Here is a 19475-nt window from a genome sequence, read left to right as displayed (position 1 = left end):
ATGGGTTTTTTTTTGACTAGCTCCAAATGACAAAGCTTTAAAGATTTGTTTATAGATAACAGGTAAGAGATGAGAAAAGATTTCTTTTGTTACATTTTTAGAGAAAATGATAAGTTACCATGTTAAAAGAATGTAAAATTGACTTATTTGATTAAAAAGGTAAATGAGTCCCTACGGATTTTACTCCGCTAGTCGTTGCCAACTATTGGGGACAGTACTCATCTTCATTTCAAGGCTCTTAAGCCAGTGCTGTCCAAAGACATTTTCACAGTCATATGGATAGCATGACATCATGGAGTACTGTTAATTATTCCATTAAGGTTAAAATATATATTTTATTTATCCATGGTAACTCTTAATTGACTTTTGCTGATTGGAAATGGCAAGATTTGCTAATTTGTCTTTTCATAAGAGATGAGATAGGGAAGAGGAGAGCTTTTGTTGAAATATCAGAGAAGGCAATAAATTACTGAAGCTGCCTGTACTTGTATGGAGGGAAGCAAGAATCATTTCTTTATGTATGCTTTTTATTTTTTACTCTATTTTTTCTTTTCTCTGCACTTTTTATTTTTTATGTTCTTACTTTGCATTATTTTTATATTTGTAAATTTTAATAAAAATGTTATAAAAAAGCAAATGGCATTGATTTTGAAAACCATCTTGCTTTAATAGATACAGATCTAATTTAAGCTTACAATCCTCATTCAGATTTACTGTTAGGAAATAGTGGCTTAAGTGTAATGAAGCTGTCTTATGAGCACATTCATTCCTTTCCATCAAAGTCAAAAGTTCAACTGAAAATAGAAAAAACAAATCAAAAACAAGGTTTTTTTTTAACCTGTGGAACTAATACTTTTTTTGACATAATTTGGGTGGGAATCAATTGAAATTGTGATTATGTTTAACAGTTGTACTTTTCTGAACAATGTTCATTAATGGTAGTTGCGCTGCAGACCTTGATGTGCGGTGTGCCTCTTAGTCCTAATAGATGCAATACAAATTTTATTTAATTTATTTATTTATAAAATTTACTGGCTGCCCATCTTACCATAGGGTAACACTGGGGGCCTTACAGTTACATTCAGTTAAAACAAAAAAGTTAAAATCAAATCTTAAAACCAAAGACACAGGGGGAAGGCAGTGGTGGAGTGGTGGGGGAGGAGGTGGGATCTGTTATTATTCAATCAACCATCTCCATTGCTCTGATTCCCCACTGGGTCCCCAAGCTGACTGGCACACCCATGTCTTTAGGCCCTTATAAAAATAGGGTTGGGGCATAAAATGACATAAAAAATATTAGAAAGTTCAATTTATGAAAATGCAGTAGAACTGAGACTCTGCAGTTTTGCAATTGAAAAGATTGTAGCCATCAAATGGCTTTTAGTGTGATATGTGTATGGTTCTTATATGTGTATGGTTATGAAATTCATTTACCTCAGTATCAAAGAAAGGTTCACAATGGAATTTAGCAAATTTTGGGCATTTTTTTTAACCCCACATTAATAATTTGAACAGCAAATTTAAATGGACAGCAGTACCTGTCACTTATTTTTATGATTGCACTTACATGCCATATTAGTGTAGGTCCCACTTTGCTGGATATTTTCCTTGCTTTATTAAATCTTCCTGTTTTTAAAGTACATTTAAGAAATATATTTCAACAATGTATTTTAAGAAATAGTTTTGGTTTTATACATATAGCATTTAAATTTGATTGATGGAGAGAATATTACTCTCTCTCTCTCTCTCTCTCTGTGTATGACTGTTGCCACAACTTAATTAAGAATTAAGGTCATCCAGTTCCTTGAGAGTTAGTTGTGAAATGTTTAAAAAATGGTGGTGGTTGACACAAAACTAATTTGTTCATTATTAAGAATCTTTAAAAGGGGGATTGTCTGCTTTCAATGGATATAAGGTCGCAAAACTCTATTTTATCAATGAGGGGTGGGCATTTATATCTGCTAAGAATGTGTGCATTTTATTTTGAAGAGTAAACATTCTAGTTATATTTATTTACGTTAACTCACATTTTTCAAAGAAAGTAGTAGTTTTATTCTGCAAACATGTATTGATGATATACATCAATATTGCAATAACAAGAAGAGCAAGGACCACATAGAAGACCCTACTATTGCATAATAGATCCTATGTTATAATTTTTGCAGCAATGGTTGGAGCTGTTTAATGCAATTAATACTAGACTGACTATGTTTTGGAACATGAAAATTACAGAATTTTCAGTATGCTTTAGAACAGTGGTAGTCAACCTGGTCCCGACCGCCCACTAGTGGGCGTTCCAGCTTTCATGGTGGGCGGTAGGCGTTTGCTGTAACGCTGCTTTATAAATTTTATAAAGTAAAGTTACTTCCCTACTTTATAAATCACCACTGTGGAACCGGTGGGCGGTCAGAAAATTTTACTACTAACAGAGATACAAAAGTGGGCGGTAGGTATAAAAAGGTTGACTACTTTAGGTTCCTGCTTTAGAGGAACTATTCAAAGTATGTTTTTTTTAAAGGAAGAAATGAAGGTATAGGATATACAATGATCTTGTTCTTACTGAGTTAATAAATGTTTGGAATATACCATTTTAGAATTGGAATTCATACAATAGGGAAAACAATTATATGCCAGCCAAATACCTAGGAAAATGCTAAGTTATAACTGATTCTATGATTCCTTCTATGGGCTAGGTAGGAACTCTTGCCTTAAATGAAGGAATATCTGACAACCCATTTCTGGCTTACAGTCCAGTTTTTATCTACTTTTATCAATTACAGTAAATTTTTCTTTTGATTAATTCTGGATTCCTTTTCCATAAGTACAGCCACTTCTACCCTGACAGCTCAAGAGAGAACATTTAAATGAGGCAACTTCACTTTGGTTTGTTACAGTCTGCCATTTTCATACCTTGTTACTTTCATATGCTGGCACATTATTTTATCTAGTTTGAATTGGAAACAGAGATAAATAAACCTCACTCATTCAGAGAACACACAAACTGCTTTTTGATTGAGCTAATCCAGATAGCCATTGGGTGGAATCAAATGGCTTTCCTGAAAACATCTACTTGTCTGTTCTCTGATGCTTGAGGAGCTCTCAGGAGTAGCAACCAAAAGTGCAAAGGAGGCTTGCTTTAGCTATGAAAACTAATGCTGTCATATCTACTGAGTTACTCTATATCTTCAGCTTACATAAAAAGATTGTATTTCACTAGAAGCTAGTTCATTTCTCGTTTGTACAATGCAAAAACATAGGAAAAGCAGTACTGATAAAGATCAAAGGCTCTTTCTTCTACCAGTACCAATGTCACATCCGGAAGCAGAATATAAGCAAAAATAGTATTGTCCCCATCATTTCCCCCAGTAACTGAAACTGAGAAGCCTGTTGCCTCTGATACTGGAGATAATATGTTGCCTTCCTACTGAGTAGCCATTGATCTTCCATGAATTGGTCTCATAAAAGCCGTGTGAGGGAACCATATATTCAACTGAGCTTCACAAATGGTTTGGAAAGCACAACTTTTTTAAAGTTATTTGGAACAAAACATTAAATGTTAAAAGATAATGAGCAGATTTGTTTTCAAAGGGAGTGAAACATATTAACTTTGTAATCCTATTATACATTGATTCAGTGTAATTTACTTTTGAGTAGACATATAGGATTATTTTGTAGAATATTATGTATAGTATCGAAAAATGAAATTATGAAATTGGGAAGTACATACTAATCAATAGTGTTAAAAAAAGAGGAAGAATGTAATCTTATAGGTAGTTTTTTTTATTAGATCGCTTCACCAGTAATATGGATCAGTACGTTTTAGCACTAGAGTATGAAAATTACACACCTGTAAAAACGGCATCTAACAGCTATGAAATTAAGAAATTCTTTTCTCCATCATATAACATACTGTAAAGACAGTGGTTCCGTTCCAGAAACTTAAGGAACTATACATGTAAATGTGAATTGTGTATGAATTGGAAATATTGCTAAATACTTTTGGAATAAAATGGTCTGATTGAACATTGTTGCACTGTAATTAAATTGTCCTCAGTGGAAATATGATCAAAATATTTTCTTGAAATGAGAATGTGATTAAAAACACCTGGGAATTAATGAAAGTATAAATTCGAGATCTGAAATTGAATCACAAATCTGAGTTGCTTTGCATTTTGGGAATACAATTTTATGTGTTTCATAGAAAACACTTCATTGAACTTTATGAAGTCAAAAGAGAAATTCCAGACAATGCAGAGCAGCTGTTAAGCTGAATTTCAGTAGCTTTCCAAAATTTATCTAGTGATCACTAGTTTGAGAGAAAATGAAGAACACTACTCATCCATGTTACTGGAAAACAAAAGAACTGTAGCAGTATGCAAATTAAACAATGAATATTGGAATATGTCAAGGGTACAGCATTTTTTAATGTGAATCAAAAATATTTCTCTGGCCTAGCATCCAAGATTGTAAAGCCAAGGCTTATGAGAATTAATTAAACATCATGGTATTTCAACTAATAAGTAGTGTGTCTGTTCTCATGGAATGTCATCAGGATTTGTTTGTTTTCTTTTGTATTATATCTCTATAGGCAGTTAACACTGATCATATAGTGCAAACTAGATAAAATTTGTGTTTCACTGTGTGAAATAAACAGAGGTGCAAATGCTCAGTAGGATACCATTAAGACGTAAAATGGCAAAAATAAATATCAAAACTTTTTATCAGTGTAAAAAAGTAATTGGGTTATTGTATAACCTAGAGTCTGGCAAAAAAGGCCTCAAAAAGTTCAGTCTTCAGAAATTCCACAAATTAAGTGCCTTTAAGTATTCCTTTTAGACAAGAGATTCCATACTTTCTGCAGGATCTGATTCTTCACTGGCCATAACAACACCATTTTTGTCCATTGCCATGGGGCCATTTCCATTTTCTTTAGTGCTGATCAGGCTTAGCATTGCTTTGTAAAGAAATTGGTACTGGTCCTAGAAGAAAAAGATTAAAAGGTGTTAATTTTAAGTACCTAACAAAGCAGAATGTTTCATTAATTTATTAAATTTTTATGCCAGACCTTATTGATATAGCAACTCTGTATCATGATATAATAAAATAAAAAGGTAATACAAGATAGAATTGGAAGAATTAAACAGGAAAGCTAAAAACCAAGACAATGGGCAACTTGGGGGTGGGAATCTTCTCGGGAGCTGTCAACTACCCCCAAAGTACATGCCCCATTGGGGTTCCAGGCTAAGTAGCAGAACAAAGTATCCGGGCTTTTCTGGAAGGCCAGGAATGTGGGGACAATCTTCACTTCCAATGGGAGAATATTCCAGCGGGCGGGAGCCACAGCAGAAATTCTCCTGGACCACAACAACCAATGTGATTTGTCAGACAGGATCCAAAATAGGCCGCTTCCACTGGAATGAGTGGGATGGGCTACTCATGTCAGGGTGAGACGATTGCTCAGATACCCTGTGCCCTTCCTGTAAAGGTCTTTAAAGGTACAGGTAGTGCTCGACTTAATGACCACAACTGAGCCCAAAATTTCTGTTTGCTAAGTGAAACAGTGAAGTAAATTTCACCCAGTTTAAGACAGTTGTTAATTGAATCACTGCAGTTTTTAAGCTAGTAATATGATTGTTAAGTGAATCTGGCTTCTCCGTTCACTTTGTTTGTCAGAAGGTTGCAAAAGGGGATCATATGATCCCGGGACACTGCAACTGTCATAAATATGAGTTAGTTTCCAAGCGTCTAAATTTTGATCACATGACCATGGAGATGCTGCAAGGGTTGTAAATATGAAAAACAGTTATAAGTGACTTTTTTCAGTGCTGGTGTAACTTCAGTCACTAAATGGACTATTGTAAGTCAAGGACTACCTGTAATGACCATTTGAATTGGACCCAGAAGCAAACAGGCAATCATTGCAGCTCGTGTAACAGCTGTATCACATGTGCCACCCAAGGGGCCAGTAGAAGTGTCCATGATGCTATGTTCTATTTTATGTCCAGAATGGATTTTCCAGGTGATTTTTTTCCTGTTAAGATTCCAGTTGGAACCCAAAGACTTTTTTATTTTTCTTTAAAAATAGGATAAGCCAAGTACATTAACATACAGTGGAAATACACCAAGGGGAGGAGGAGTAGGAAAGAAGAAAGATGGGTAGAGAGGGAAGGGAGAGAGGGTGGGGGGGAAGGTGAAAAGGAAGTGGGGGAGCGGTTCTGGAGAGAGGAGTGGTAGAGGGCAAAGGGAAGTAGGGTAGAGGGGGATGATGGAGGGAAGATAGAAAGTTGGAGGGTAGTGGAAGAAAGAGGTGTATGGAGAATGGAAGAGGTATATTGGGCTTTTATTTTCTGGGGCATTGTTGACAAGAGGAATTGATGCAATTATTGTTTAATACTGTATGGTGTATACATGTGAGTGTATGAAAATGAAAATGAAAATAAAATACAAATTCCGTAAAAAAAAAAAAAAGCTCTTCACACAACTCAGTAAGCTTTACATTATGGTGTAACACTCACTTCTCAAAATGGTGCAACAGTTTGTCTTTCATCTTTTTAAAATAATTTCTGTAAAACTATATTGTAACCCCTCACCCAAAGAAAGCATCACAATTTTCTTCAGTGTGTTTCCATTCAGTTTCAACCATTAATTTTGTTTTGACATCAAACAAGACTGCTTGCTTGCATGCATGAAGTCTCCAATAAAAAGCCTCTGTAGGATAATGTGAAAGAGAGGGCATGTTCACCCTATAGCAGGGGTGTCAAACTCAAGGCCTGCGGGCAGGATCCGGTCCACATGGTGCTTAGATCTGGCCCATGGAACTGCCGTGGGAACAGCAAAGGACCGACCCGCAGTGCCTCTGACACCAAAAATGGCTAAAATTTCGGGAGGGCCTCCTGTAACCCTCTGCTAGTGAAAATGGAGCTCGAGAGGGCTCTCTTGAGCTCCATTTTCACTGGCAGATCACTCAGGCCACCACAGGTGCCCCCAACATGAGTGATGTTGAGCTGGCAACGCCCACCCTGCCCAGAGGTGGTTTTCAGCTGGTTCTTACTGGTTCTGGCAAACCAGTAGCAGTGGCTGCTGGAGGCTCCACCCACCTGCCCTGATGTAATGAGCGAACTTCTGCACATGCGCAGAAGATGGTGTGCATGCGCAGAAGGTGGCGTGTGTGAACTCACATTTGCGAACCAGTAGCAAAGGTAAGTGAATCCCACTACTGACCCTGCCCATGCCCACATCCGCCCCCTGAAGTCAAACATAACCCTGATGCGGCCTTCAATGAAATCAAGTTTGACAACCCCTGACCTACAGATTCCCTAAAGTTATGCCTATTGCTGAAGAAAAGCTCTTAGGATAGAATCCAATGATCTTATAAGATGGAACATCTATCAGTAGAAAAGAAGAAGAGCCTTTAGAATAAATTATGGGAGAATAAATTAGGCTTAAATAATTATATTTAAGTAATAATAATTAAATAATTAAATTTATTTGCTGCTCATCTCACTCTGCAAAGCGACTCTTGGATCCATTAATGGAAAAAGACTACAATTTCACAGTTCAGCTGTGCATATGACTAGACAACAACACATGGAGAAATCCCATAAGAAAAGCAGGAGAAAAACATTTATGTATCATATTTGTATAGCCACCCATCTCACATGAAGTGACTCTGAAGAGCAAACAGAACATAATTAAGAAAATAATATATTTGAACCAATATGGCAAGAACTTAGGACTGTGCACAAAACCTATGCAAGGATTTCAATTGTTCTTATTTTTTGTTGAATTATTTCTTTGTAAACCAAAACTATCTTTCAAAGTTCCAAACTTACAATGTCTGTAAATACGCCAGGCCTCATCAGATTGATCATTTTTGCCACCTGGAAAACATCAACAGCATTTTCATTCTCCAGTTGCTGAGACAGGGTAGTCAGAGCACATAATGTTCCAGCTGCCACTGCTCCATACCTGCAAATCCAAAGAATAATTTTATTCCCTATAAGAGATCCAGGGTATGTCTTATCAGGCTGAATGGAAACATTTATGCCTTTATGTCAAATTTAATTTTTCTTCAATTTCCTCCTGAGTTTTTGTCAAGTATTTATTCTTGAAGGGATGATAAGGATGGGTACACATATGGAAAAATATATTTTCTGCTACATTTCCTCAAAATGCAATTAAAAGCTGAACTTATACTTTAAAACATGAAAATAAAATTCAGTGAATATAACAAATACTAAAATGGATTTACCAAAGAGATAACCTTGAAGTGTTAAAAACAAGTTTGATATTTTTTTTTGTCTGACAAATTGCTCAAACCAATAACTGGGCTAATTTTGAAACAATTTTTAACATGCCAAGCTCAGCAAAATGAGTACAAACTAGATGAATATTAAAATTAGCCATGGCTTAATGCAAATTGGTAAAAATATCTCTAATATTATACCTTTGTAAGTCATGAAACAATAAAAAAACATTTAAAAATCACTCTATTCGTATTAACATTCAGTATAAAATTGGATACAGAAGAATATTTATGAAACTTTAAAAACAATTCTAATATTCCTAGAGAAGTCAATAATACCCTTTACCTCCCTCCTAGATGAAAATTCACAAGATTTTATATTTCTTATATTTTTTCCAATCTTTACAAAAATTAACTCAGTGAATATACATACTCATCATGAATGATGGTTGGGCCATCTCTTGTTAAGGCCTCTTCCTTGATTATATTGATAAGCTCAAAAGTACTGCTGATTGGGGCATCTGGATTTGGCCATTTGGGGCACTGAAAGTGGCGAACTTCCAAAACGTAATCATCCTGAAATAAAAATCAGCCCAACTATTGACCATTTTAATTCCATTTCTATAATTGAAATAACTAAGTTTTATACCTTCAGCCCTAGCAGTATACACATTTTTTTAAGGAGATGCTAAGATGACAACCAATTTAGTGGTTCTTTTTACAGGTTTCTGCTATAGACCAGCCTTCCCTGGTCCAGTTCCCACCCCCTGCTTTCAAAGTGTTGTCCAGTGGCAAAAGAAAAAAAAGAAGGAAAGGGAAAAAAAACAAAACCCATAGAAGCCTTAGTAATAATATTGGGGTTTTAAAACTCCAGTAAGGCAGTGAAGCAATGAGAATTGACTCCCATTTCCACAATGGACAGCATATACTTTGACTGCCCTGTCTTAAGTAGAGGAACGCAGAAGATAACTTCTCCCATAGGAGTCCCCTGGATCCTTTACAACCACATTACTTAACAGTAATCCTTTGATAAGAGGAAGAATAAGTATTTATCTCTCCAAGAAATCAGAAATGAATTCATTTATGCTGCTAAAGAATGTCCCAATCTCACCAATTGTATATAAAAAGAAAATCCTACTGTGTTGTAAAAATGTTTTTCTAAACTCTTCCTCAATATTACTAGAAAAAAAGGTGATTCTTAGTAGCACCTAATGGTTGTTATGACCTCTCTTTGCTCAACTTTGGGGAGTATACTCCAGTTGCTATAGTGATATCACTGAGGTTGCTCATACCCTATTTTCTAAAATTTAGGTGACATTTCTGCATCAATAAATTCCTCTTATGGATGTTGCATGTCATTAAATCTACTGTATGCTAAGTCCAAATACAATATTTAGACAACTAGGATGGTTAGATAACACTCATACTGCATATTTATTACGTGCGAAAATACAGATGCAATTATTCATTCCACCATTGCAAGAAACACAAAAGGCAAATCTTACACATCAACTAACAAAATAAGGAACCATGTTATGTTTTAATCATTTAAAAATAAAATAAAGGAGAAGATTTGTAACTCAGGGTGGAAATGAGAGGTCCTTGCTGCTCTCTGAACTTGGTTGTGTCCTTCCAGATGTTTCATTGCTCAAACTAGATAACAGTGCACCGATTACGTTAGTTAGTTTGGGTAATGAAACGTCTGCAAGAAAAAAAAAAAGCTCAAGGAGCACCATAAAAATAAAATAATAACATACCTTGTTTCCCCGAAAATACAACCTGTCCTGAAACTGAAGCCTTGCCACATTTTTCGCGTGGGCAAAAATATAAGCCCACCCCCCAAAATACCCCCCCTGCCTCCAGCCAGGCAGAGCACCGCTCACCGACATAGCAGTATCTTGAAGGCGCCAAGCCATAGGAGCTGGGGGGGGGAGAAAGGCGCTCACATTGATTGCCACCTTCAGGATACCGCTAGGTTGGGGAGTGGCGTTCTGCCTGGCTGGAGGGGGGAGTTGCACAGCTCTCCCTGCAGCAGTTGCCGCCACCGCCACACTCCGAGCATAACGTCTTCTCCAGTTCCAAACTCCCAAACTTAGCTGCCGAGTCTTCCAGCAGCGGCCGATCTAGGAGAGCGATCTATGGTTGTGGGCTAGCTGCTGGAAGACTCTGTAAGAGAATCTTCCAGACAGAGAGTCTTCCAGCAGCCAGCCCTCAACCATAGAGCACACTCGTAGAGTGGCCGCTGCTGGAAGACTTGGCAGCTGAGTTTGGGAGTTTGGAACTGGAAAAGATGTTATGCTTGGAGGGCGGCGGTGGCTCCTGCAGGGAGAGCTGGGCCCGCACATGTTGAGGCTAGGAGACATGCTTGCTGGGGGTGGAACAGGCGCTTGCACAACCCACTTCTCCAGCCCGGCAGAGCGCCATGTACTCACTTAGGGGGTATCCCTAATGTGCCAAGCCATGGGAGCTAGGGAGCTTGGCGCCTTAGGGATACCCCCTAGGTCAGTGAATGGTGCTCTGCCTGGCTGGAAAGGGGATTGCTGGGCAGTTGCTCGTGAGCTTGGTCACCTCATGGCTGCTTCGCCCCTGAGGCTGTGCCCGGTTCTTCGGGAGCCAGTTTGCAAGGGAGCAGCTGTCCGGCAACCCCAAAACAATAAATCCTCCCCTATAATAAGCCCAAGGCCATATTTTGTAAGTAAAAGAAAATAAGACCCTGTTGTATTTTCGGGGAAACACGGTAGAAGTGGCACTTGACTATATATCAGTTCCAAATGTCAGATAACTGGTCAGCCAAAGAGCCATACATATAGGACATCCTGGCATTTTGCTGCAGAACATAACAAAACGTGTTAAATATTTTTGGAACAACAGCTTAGCTTTTCTGTAGCCGTTCCAAATGTCTTTCTTTAAAAAAAAAATCTTCGGTTTCAATATGAGCTCAGTTTCTTTTATAGAAAGCATTATATAAATATATATATTACCCATTTGTGATTTGAGATGACTGAACAGCTAATAATAAGTAATTTCTTCATTGTAGCATGTATTCCAAAATTGCATGGAACATGGAAAACATTTTAGTAAATCTAAATTTACTAAGGACCTCCTCCGTATTCCATCGGCCAGCCAGTGCCGGCTGGCAACCACAAGGAGGAGGGCCTTCTCAGTAGTAGCCCCGACCCTTTGGAACGAACTCCCCGTGGAGATTCGTACCCTCGCCACCGTCCAGGCCTTCCGCACAGCCCTTAAGAACTGGCTAGCCCATCAGGCCTGGGGACAAGGATAGCCGCCCCTCCCGAATGATGAATGCATGTTGCTTATTATTTTTACTATATGTGTCTACGTCATTGTTTTGTATTCCCCCTCCCTGATTTTATGTGAGCCGCCCTGAGTCCCCTCAGGGAAAAGGGCGGCCTACAAATGTTAATAAATCTCTCTCTAAAAATCTCTCTCTAAGGAGGAATATTAACATTTGAACCAAAACTTGACTGTTACTAGCTAGTGAGTATATATCATAAAATTTCTAAAATAAAATATTGAGCTTTAAAAACACTTAAAAAAATGGGACCTCAAACCCGCTATGTTTTTGTTTGAGAAGTTGTTTCAAGCTTAGTTCTACAAAAGCTTCAGTATTATAGCTTTCTATGGAAATGGCATTCTGCAAGCAAAATTGGGATACTATAGAAACAATCTCTCAGAAGGAAGAAAATGTTATTAAGACCTTCGTGACCAAAGACCGACACCTGTCCATATTCCATTGCAAATCATTCATCTTGAATATTAACCAACATCAGCAGGAGTTTGAATGGCAAGCAGACTTCAGATTCACCTCTGGAAGGGATTGTACATACCTGAGTAGCCTCAAGGATAAAGTCATGGATGATGATCTGCTCCTCATTAGAGAGGCACAGCTGGTCCTTGCTGATAAGGGTGACTGTAAATGCCTCGCAGTTCATGGATTCTTCCCGACTTGGCCAGTACACAAACTCATCTTCTGCCTGAAGACAATTGAATCAAATGGAAAAGACGTTTTGAATATATTGCTTTAATCTTGAAACAGGTAGAATTCACCAGATGAAAACTTCATTTAATAAGCAAGACCTCAAACTAATTTTCTGCAAAACCCTTCTCTTAAAAAAACAACAACAACATACTGTTCTTCATCACAGCAAATCTTAACCTGTAATTGGTTTCATGGAGAGATGCTTATTTTACAATATTTATAGGGTCCACATTTAAATGGGTAACAATTTCCCAGAAATACAGTTATATAATTGTATTATTCCATAATGTCATATGCCAGGTATTGTTGTAAAATACAATTATCTTATTTGTTTTCTATCTATAAAGCCATTTAGGTGGTGTTTCAAAAATTTAAGTAGTTTTGAAAACAATATTTTCACGTAAAACATCAGTAAATATTCCTTATTGCTGCTTAATATGTAATATCAATTACATATGCTATACCAGTGATGGTGAACCTTTTAGAGTCCCAGTGCCCAAACTGCAACCCAAAACCCACTTATTTATCGCAAAGTGCCAACACGGCAATTTAACCTGAATATTGAGGTTTTACTATCTAAAATAATGATAAACATGGGAGAGTTGAGCTAATTGTTCTAAGAAAAATATGATAAATGCACTTTTATGCCCCTTCATTTTTCTCTGCTTTTGAAATATTACATTTAGCAACAATGAAAAAAAAAACTTTTGTAATATCATTTCTCTTTCCCTCCTCCTCTCTCTTTCCTTCTCCCCTCTCTCTGCCTTGCTGTTTCTCTCTGTGTCTCTTTCCTTCCCTTTCTCTCTCCTCTCTCTGCTTCTCTCTTTTCCCTCCCTCTCTGTTTCTCTCCCCCCTCTCTCCCTCCACTTCTTTTTCCCTCCCTCCCTTTCTTTCCCTTTAACCCCCTCTTTCTCTTTCCATCTCACCTCTCTCTTTCCCTCCCTCTCGCTCTTTCCCTTTCCCTCCCCTTCTCTCTCTCTCTGCCTCTGTTTCTCTCTCTCTCCTCTCTCTTTCCCTCTCTCTCTCCCCCTGGAGAAAGGAAAGGAACTGCAAGTGGTGCTGGGTGGTAGGAATCCGATGTCTGGAGGCCAACGAGCCCAGGACCAGCGCACCCATGCTCAGCTTGTCGGCTGAGAGGCAAAGCCCAGCTGGCCAGCGGGGCATCCCAACACAGGCACCTCTACAGAAAAAACAATCGGGAGGCAAGAGTGAGCCCACACTGATGCAGGGTCACATTGTGGTTCCATGTCGTAATGGACTCCAGGAGGAGGAGGGGTCCCTGTCTCCCCCATTCTGAAGTGTGCTAAATTTCACTGTGCTGCACAAGGGGCAGGCCATGGAGGCAGGAACAGGAAACGGACTGCCACAAAGGTAGAATGCTGTTTCGTGCATTTTTTTTTAGTCCTGCAAATGATACCGAGAAACACAATGGAGCTGGGATGGGGCGACGGCGCGCATGCTCACAGAGATAGCTCTGCATGCCATAGGTTTGCCACCACGGTGCTCTACTGTTGCCGGAAGATGTAGAAATTTTCCTGTCCTTAGCTATCTTTTCCCCAAGTGCTCTCAAACCTCTTTGCATAATCGGGATTACAAAATTGTATTGTCTGGCTATAATTTTCTTAGAAATTGAGGAAGAAGCAGGTAAATAATCTGGTTGTTTCTTATTGTGTTACCATACGAATATGCAGCATATGAAATGAAAGGACTTACGAAACTCTGGTTATCTGGAAGCATGACAATGATCTGTGCGTTGTGATCCCAGATCATTCTCCAGAAGTCTTTAGTTGTATGTGGCAGGGGATGCTGTGTTATGATGAACTCATTACTCCGATAATAGCCCTTTAAAAGAAACAAACAACAATTTTTCATGAATGGAACAGTTTGGAAACATTACACACCTTGAGTGAAGACAAAATAATTAAATGGCTAAATTTTAATGAGAACTTACTGGTTAATTCATCTGAATAACAATACTGAAGAACATTATATATTATTTTACTTGTATTTTTGTTTTGTTTGTAGAGATTTTGTAATGTTTTATATGGATTGTTCTTAGCCACATATGATCAGTCAGTCAATGAGTTTCAGTCTCTCATTCTCTCTCTCTTTCTGCCATATAAACTTTTAAAATAAACTTTAAAGAAAATTATAAACGTGTATCCTTAATTGTATGGATTCTACCAAAAATTATAATTTTCAGAATACATGCTAACATGATCAGCTGTACTTTAAAGAAATAAATAAGTGAACTGTTGTTTTCAAATAAAAACAATATTTATTTTTGATTGTATTTTGATTATTTGACAATAATTATTTGATAGTAAGGACAATATTTTGATTGTCATTTAGAATGTTTTACATATTCCTGCACTATAATGTTTTGCTTATGTATCACTTGGTTTTCAATGTGGCTTCAATTTAACAACTCTAAGCAGCTTAAAATGAGATTGCACAGATGTTGAACAATAATGCAAAATACAGGCTAACATATTAGCCTGGCATAATTTATTCTTCTTGAACATGCAACCAATTCCTGTTGGGTTGAACATAACTGTTTAACTACTGTCCAGCCTTCCTTTCCAAGGGGGCATAGGACAGACTGTCTTAATTTTTAATTTATGCATACTATTTTTTTAATTGTATGCAGAAATCTATAATGCTCTAATGCTCAATACAGATATCTTATTAAACAAAGGCAATGTAATTTTTAACAAGACAGAACAATCTGTAGAGACAGAACAATTGAATATTTTTATAGATTTACTCAAACGTAAATTATTATTATCTTACCATGATATACGAGGCATTAATGTAATCAGTTCCCTTCATGCCAGGTAATGGTGCTAGTCCTACCCTTGCTCGCTCAGCTGCAGCATCAAACAAATAAATCATATGTCAAATAGATCTTAATCATCACAGTAGGATTATTTTAACAAAATCTAGTTTTCTCAAGATCTGATTTGGATTATAAAATAGCACAGATTATTAAATGGATAAAAAATTCATATGGAAAAATAATTTCTGAAATAAAATGTTACTTGTACTATGTTCTGGTGTCAAAGCCACCCAATGGAAACTAACTAACTCCATGAACCTTATTGAAAACAAGGATTTTCAAACATTTTCAGGCTGTGGAATCAGTTTAAAAAAATCCAGACTCTCTGTTGCCCTCCTCATAGACGTACATACACAGCATTATCATCAGCACAAACAACCCCACCCTTTCCACTATACCTCAAAAGAACAACAACCCTGTCCATGTTCAACTGGACTTTTATTTACCCTGGAAACGTTTTCAGGAAACTGTATGTAGACCAACTCTAGAAGACTGCGCCTCTTTATTAGAAGGCTTTTAGAATTTATGAAAATCATGAACAGTTCTTCATGCAAGGACCAGTGTAACTGAATTATGCTACAGTACAAGTGTTCCAGAGCGATTATATTTTGGTTAAAACCAACAGTATTTTGCCAAGCCAACTTTTAATCAGGCATCTCAAATTCAAGTATTGGTGTTTGGTCTGTATGCAGGTTAGCAGAAGAGTTCTAGTCAACCTTGACTCTGGAATGTAAAGCAATTGAATTCATTCCCTGTCCCGCTTAAAGCAAATATACTTTAACAGTTAGCAGAATAAATTTATGCAGAGCAAGAATCAAATTCAAGGGTGAGATCTTACATGGCACTACTGATGAGTTTCTGTTCTTCTCTTTGTTGCAATCTTTTTGGGCACTAAAGCATTCTATGTATTTTGCATTGCATTGCATAACCAGCTGCAAAATTTAAACAGAAAAGGAACAAGATTAATTCTTGATCAGTCTTTTAAAACATAAACGTGCATTATACTTTTCTATTTTGGGGAGGAAAATAATGCTTAGAAAATCAAAAAACATATTGTCATTGTTAAAAGAATTCAGAATACTAAAAAGAATCAAATACCCTGTATTAAAATTATTTATATAAATATTTATTGGTTCCTACCTATATAATTCTCATTTTTAAATAAATAACATTCTATTTCATCTTAGTTTGATAAGTTCACTTTAGCTTTTCCTGAAGATATAAAGTGAAAACATGTACAACAAAAACATCACCCTTGAAAGTAAAACCTTTTATTTTGTAAAACATTAAACAAAGCTCAGCGTGACTAATTTTTCCTCCTACTTACTTAAACATTGCAATTAATATCAACTTATTTAGGATACCAATAAAGGAGAATATTTATAGCTCAGGATTGAAATGACCCCTTCTACCTTACTTAGGATAATTTATTTTGTTTGCCAGATAAATTTTGTAATTTATCCATTGTGCAAAATGAACAGTTGTGACAAATTTGTGGAACACTTTGCATTTAAAGCCCCTTGCAATTCCAGTTTTGATTCCACAGCTGACTGATCCTGATAAATACATTTGGTATTTTCAAATTCTGTGAAGATATGGATAAGATCATTGGATAGGTGAAATTATATCTATGCCTAAATCTTATCTTGTAGGCAATTTTAGGTAGCCAGTATTTGTTGCAAATGAAGTGACTGTGAAACTCTTTGTTTTTAAAAAAGTATCTTTATACTTGCAATACTGTACAGGTAGACCTCATGTAATGACTGCCCTGTTTAATAATTGTTTGAGTTATGACTACCTGAAAAACCAACTTTATGGCCAAATGTCACATGATCGACATTTGACTACTTTGCAATTGACAGGCATTCCCATGGTCATGGGATTGCCATTTGTGGACTTCACAACCAGCAGTCAATGGAGAAGCTGGTGGTAGAATTGCAAGCTGCAATCACATGATGTCTTGCTTAATGACCAAATGGGAAGAGACATTGTAAGCATGTCATTGTCATGTGATGCTTCACTCAGAGACAGCATCGCTGAGCAATGGAATTGCCAATCCCAATTGTGGTCTTTAAGCAAGGGCTATCTATTTCATTCCATTGGTAGGAAGAAGGCATGCTATGTTACCCCCAGAGCTCCAAAGATGACAGCAGAAGAGCAAAAGAATGATGTTTACGATGACGTGCCATTTTTGGATAAAATAAGACATTGTATTGATTATGTTAAGTATTTGAGAAGTTTAATGTAACTTATTTTAGTTAATAACATTGCAAACACAAAGCAAATTCTACCTTTCTCCCCCTTGCTATCAGCTTCAAAATATATACTACCTTACCTCTACCTTATGCTAGTATAGACCCATAATTTTTTGATTAACATATCTAGTTTTAATTTTAGACTTAATTCTCTAAGGGAGGAAAAAATCACTATGAGAGCATAACAGAGAGCATTATCGTAGAGCAGATTCTGCAAGGCTGAACCATGACATAAAGATATGATCAATCCTACCATTGCAATTGTCTCAAAGTACTTGAATAACCTAAGTATCAACACCGTTAGGAGGGAAGCTGTAACAGTGGAAACCATTCAAAACTAAGATTGACAAATCATGTAGGTATATTGGAACACAGTGGCTTGTGTAGTTAGGACACTGGGTTGGAAGTTAGCAAGTCCATGTTTGAGACGCTACTGCTGATATGGGGTGGGGTGAGCGCCCATCCTTCGCTCCAAATCCTGCGGGGTCATGAAAGAGGTCCCTAACTCGGTGTCCCCCGGGCAACGGTGATGCCACCAGCTAATCCTTTCAATCCAGAAGTGTCTTAGCGCTTCTGACACAAGTGCGATGCAATGTAGGTATAAACCTGAAATACTCTGATCAAGATCCATGCAGTGAATGTCAAAATTTACCTTGAACTGTTTCTCTAGTCGAGTCTTGCCTCCAATGCCAGGTATGAGAATGCTGTTGACATAGCTATGTAGCTGATTGGCAGAAACTTCAGTCTCTTTCCCGAGAATGGCTTCCAACAAGGCATCATGAATGAAAACGTACTGCTCCTAAAGAAAGCAAAGAGAGATGGGCATGTATGGACTCTGTTCTGAATGAAATACAAGTACTTTTGAGTCATGCAAGACAGGATATTTGCAACAGCCGTGGACCAAATATTACCTACATAGCTTTGATGGCATTTTTCCTTTTGTTTTTCTCCTCTGCTTGTTTATTACCCTTTTCCCCAACATCTGTAATATTTCTTCCATTGTGTCTAACCTAAATCACCTCTCTCTGTTTACTTTGATCAAATTAAAATAGCGTTATGAGTTTTAAAAAAGTGGAATTATGAGATGACTTCTATCAACCTTTTTCTCTAACCTTTCTAAAACGGTTGTGCAAATAATGCTAATAGAGCCAATCTTGACAATATTGAAATATTTTGAAATTTGGGGTCTGTATACTGTTCCCCCCTCCCTCGACTTCATCCTAAACAATTTATTAAGCACTTAGTTTATTCTGACTTTTACATACAGGTCAAATGATGACTAAAGTTGGAATTCAAAATTCTGTTCCTAAACAATGCAGTTGTTAATGCAGCCTGAATTTATGACCATGATTACTGTGGTTGTTAAATGAATCGCTGCAGTTAAGGGAGTCATGGTGGTTAAGGGACTCTGGCTTCACCCATTGATTTTGCTTGTTGGAAGCCATCTGGAAAGGTTTCAAATGCCGATCATAAGTCATTGGGATGTTGCAACCCTTGTAAATATATGCTGGTTGCCAAGCACCCACATTTTGATTTCATGACTGCAGGGAAGTTTTAATGGTTTAAAGTGTGCGAACCAGTCATCAGTCACTTTTTTCAGTCCAGTTGTAAGTTTAAATGATTACTAAATGAATGGTTGTAAGTCAAGGACTGCCTGTAAATGAAAAACATATGTCTGAATATACTCATTCATAAGTAAGGATGAGTGTATCTATGTGGTCACTAAGAATCAACATTGACATGATGGTACATATTGCTTCTTTATATATACTTGCAAAACAAACAGACCACACCCAAGAAATTTAATCTGGAAACTTTGTTATTTTAGTAGTAAATGCAATGATCAAACTTCATATAACAACATTTAGTTGATAGCGACTGACTGCAGGAATCACAATGACTACGTTTCTGATTCTTACCTCCGTCTGGACGAGGTAGTTGCGCTGTGTCCTGATGTGTTTCAGGAAACCCAAGACATTAACTGTGCTTTTGTCTTTTATTTGTTGCAGCATGCTGTCTATTACAATGTAGGTACCAGTCCTGCCAACACCAGCACTAAAACCCCAATCAAAAGAAAAGAAATAAAGCGGTAGAAAACATAATTAAATATTAAGAAAGAATACCTCGACGCTAATA

The 19475-nt window shown here is 37.2% G+C and overlaps 1 protein-coding gene across 5 annotated transcripts in view; it reads right to left on the bottom strand.

Annotated features, from left to right (window-relative positions):
- Positions 1-3759: 3759 nt before the first annotated feature.
- Positions 3760-19475, bottom strand: part of PTPRG (protein tyrosine phosphatase receptor type G) — a 722188-nt gene continuing 706472 nt past the window's right edge. For all 5 annotated transcript variants that reach the window (XM_087708786.1, XM_087708785.1, XM_087708789.1 and 2 more), the window contains 9 exons: positions 19259-19394; positions 17992-18138; positions 15923-16016; positions 15039-15115; positions 13959-14087; positions 12094-12240; positions 8679-8821; positions 7833-7968; positions 3760-4979 (listed from right to left, as the gene is read on the bottom strand). In XM_087708786.1, coding sequence (XP_087564912.1) covers positions 4833-4979; positions 7833-7968; positions 8679-8821; positions 12094-12240; positions 13959-14087; positions 15039-15115; positions 15923-16016; positions 17992-18138; positions 19259-19394 — 1156 coding nt within the window. In that variant the 3' untranslated portion in view covers positions 3760-4832. The remainder of the gene's footprint in view (positions 4980-7832; positions 7969-8678; positions 8822-12093; positions 12241-13958; positions 14088-15038; positions 15116-15922; positions 16017-17991; positions 18139-19258; positions 19395-19475) is intronic.

The sequence above is a fragment of the Thamnophis sirtalis genome, unplaced genomic scaffold, assembly GCF_051295495.1.
Source record: "Thamnophis sirtalis isolate CommonGarterSnake01/CBP01778 unplaced genomic scaffold, rThaSir2_p1.2 scaffold_3, whole genome shotgun sequence".
Lineage (NCBI taxonomy): Eukaryota > Metazoa > Chordata > Lepidosauria > Squamata > Natricidae > Thamnophis > Thamnophis sirtalis.
This window is presented reverse-complemented; position numbering and strand designations above follow the sequence as displayed.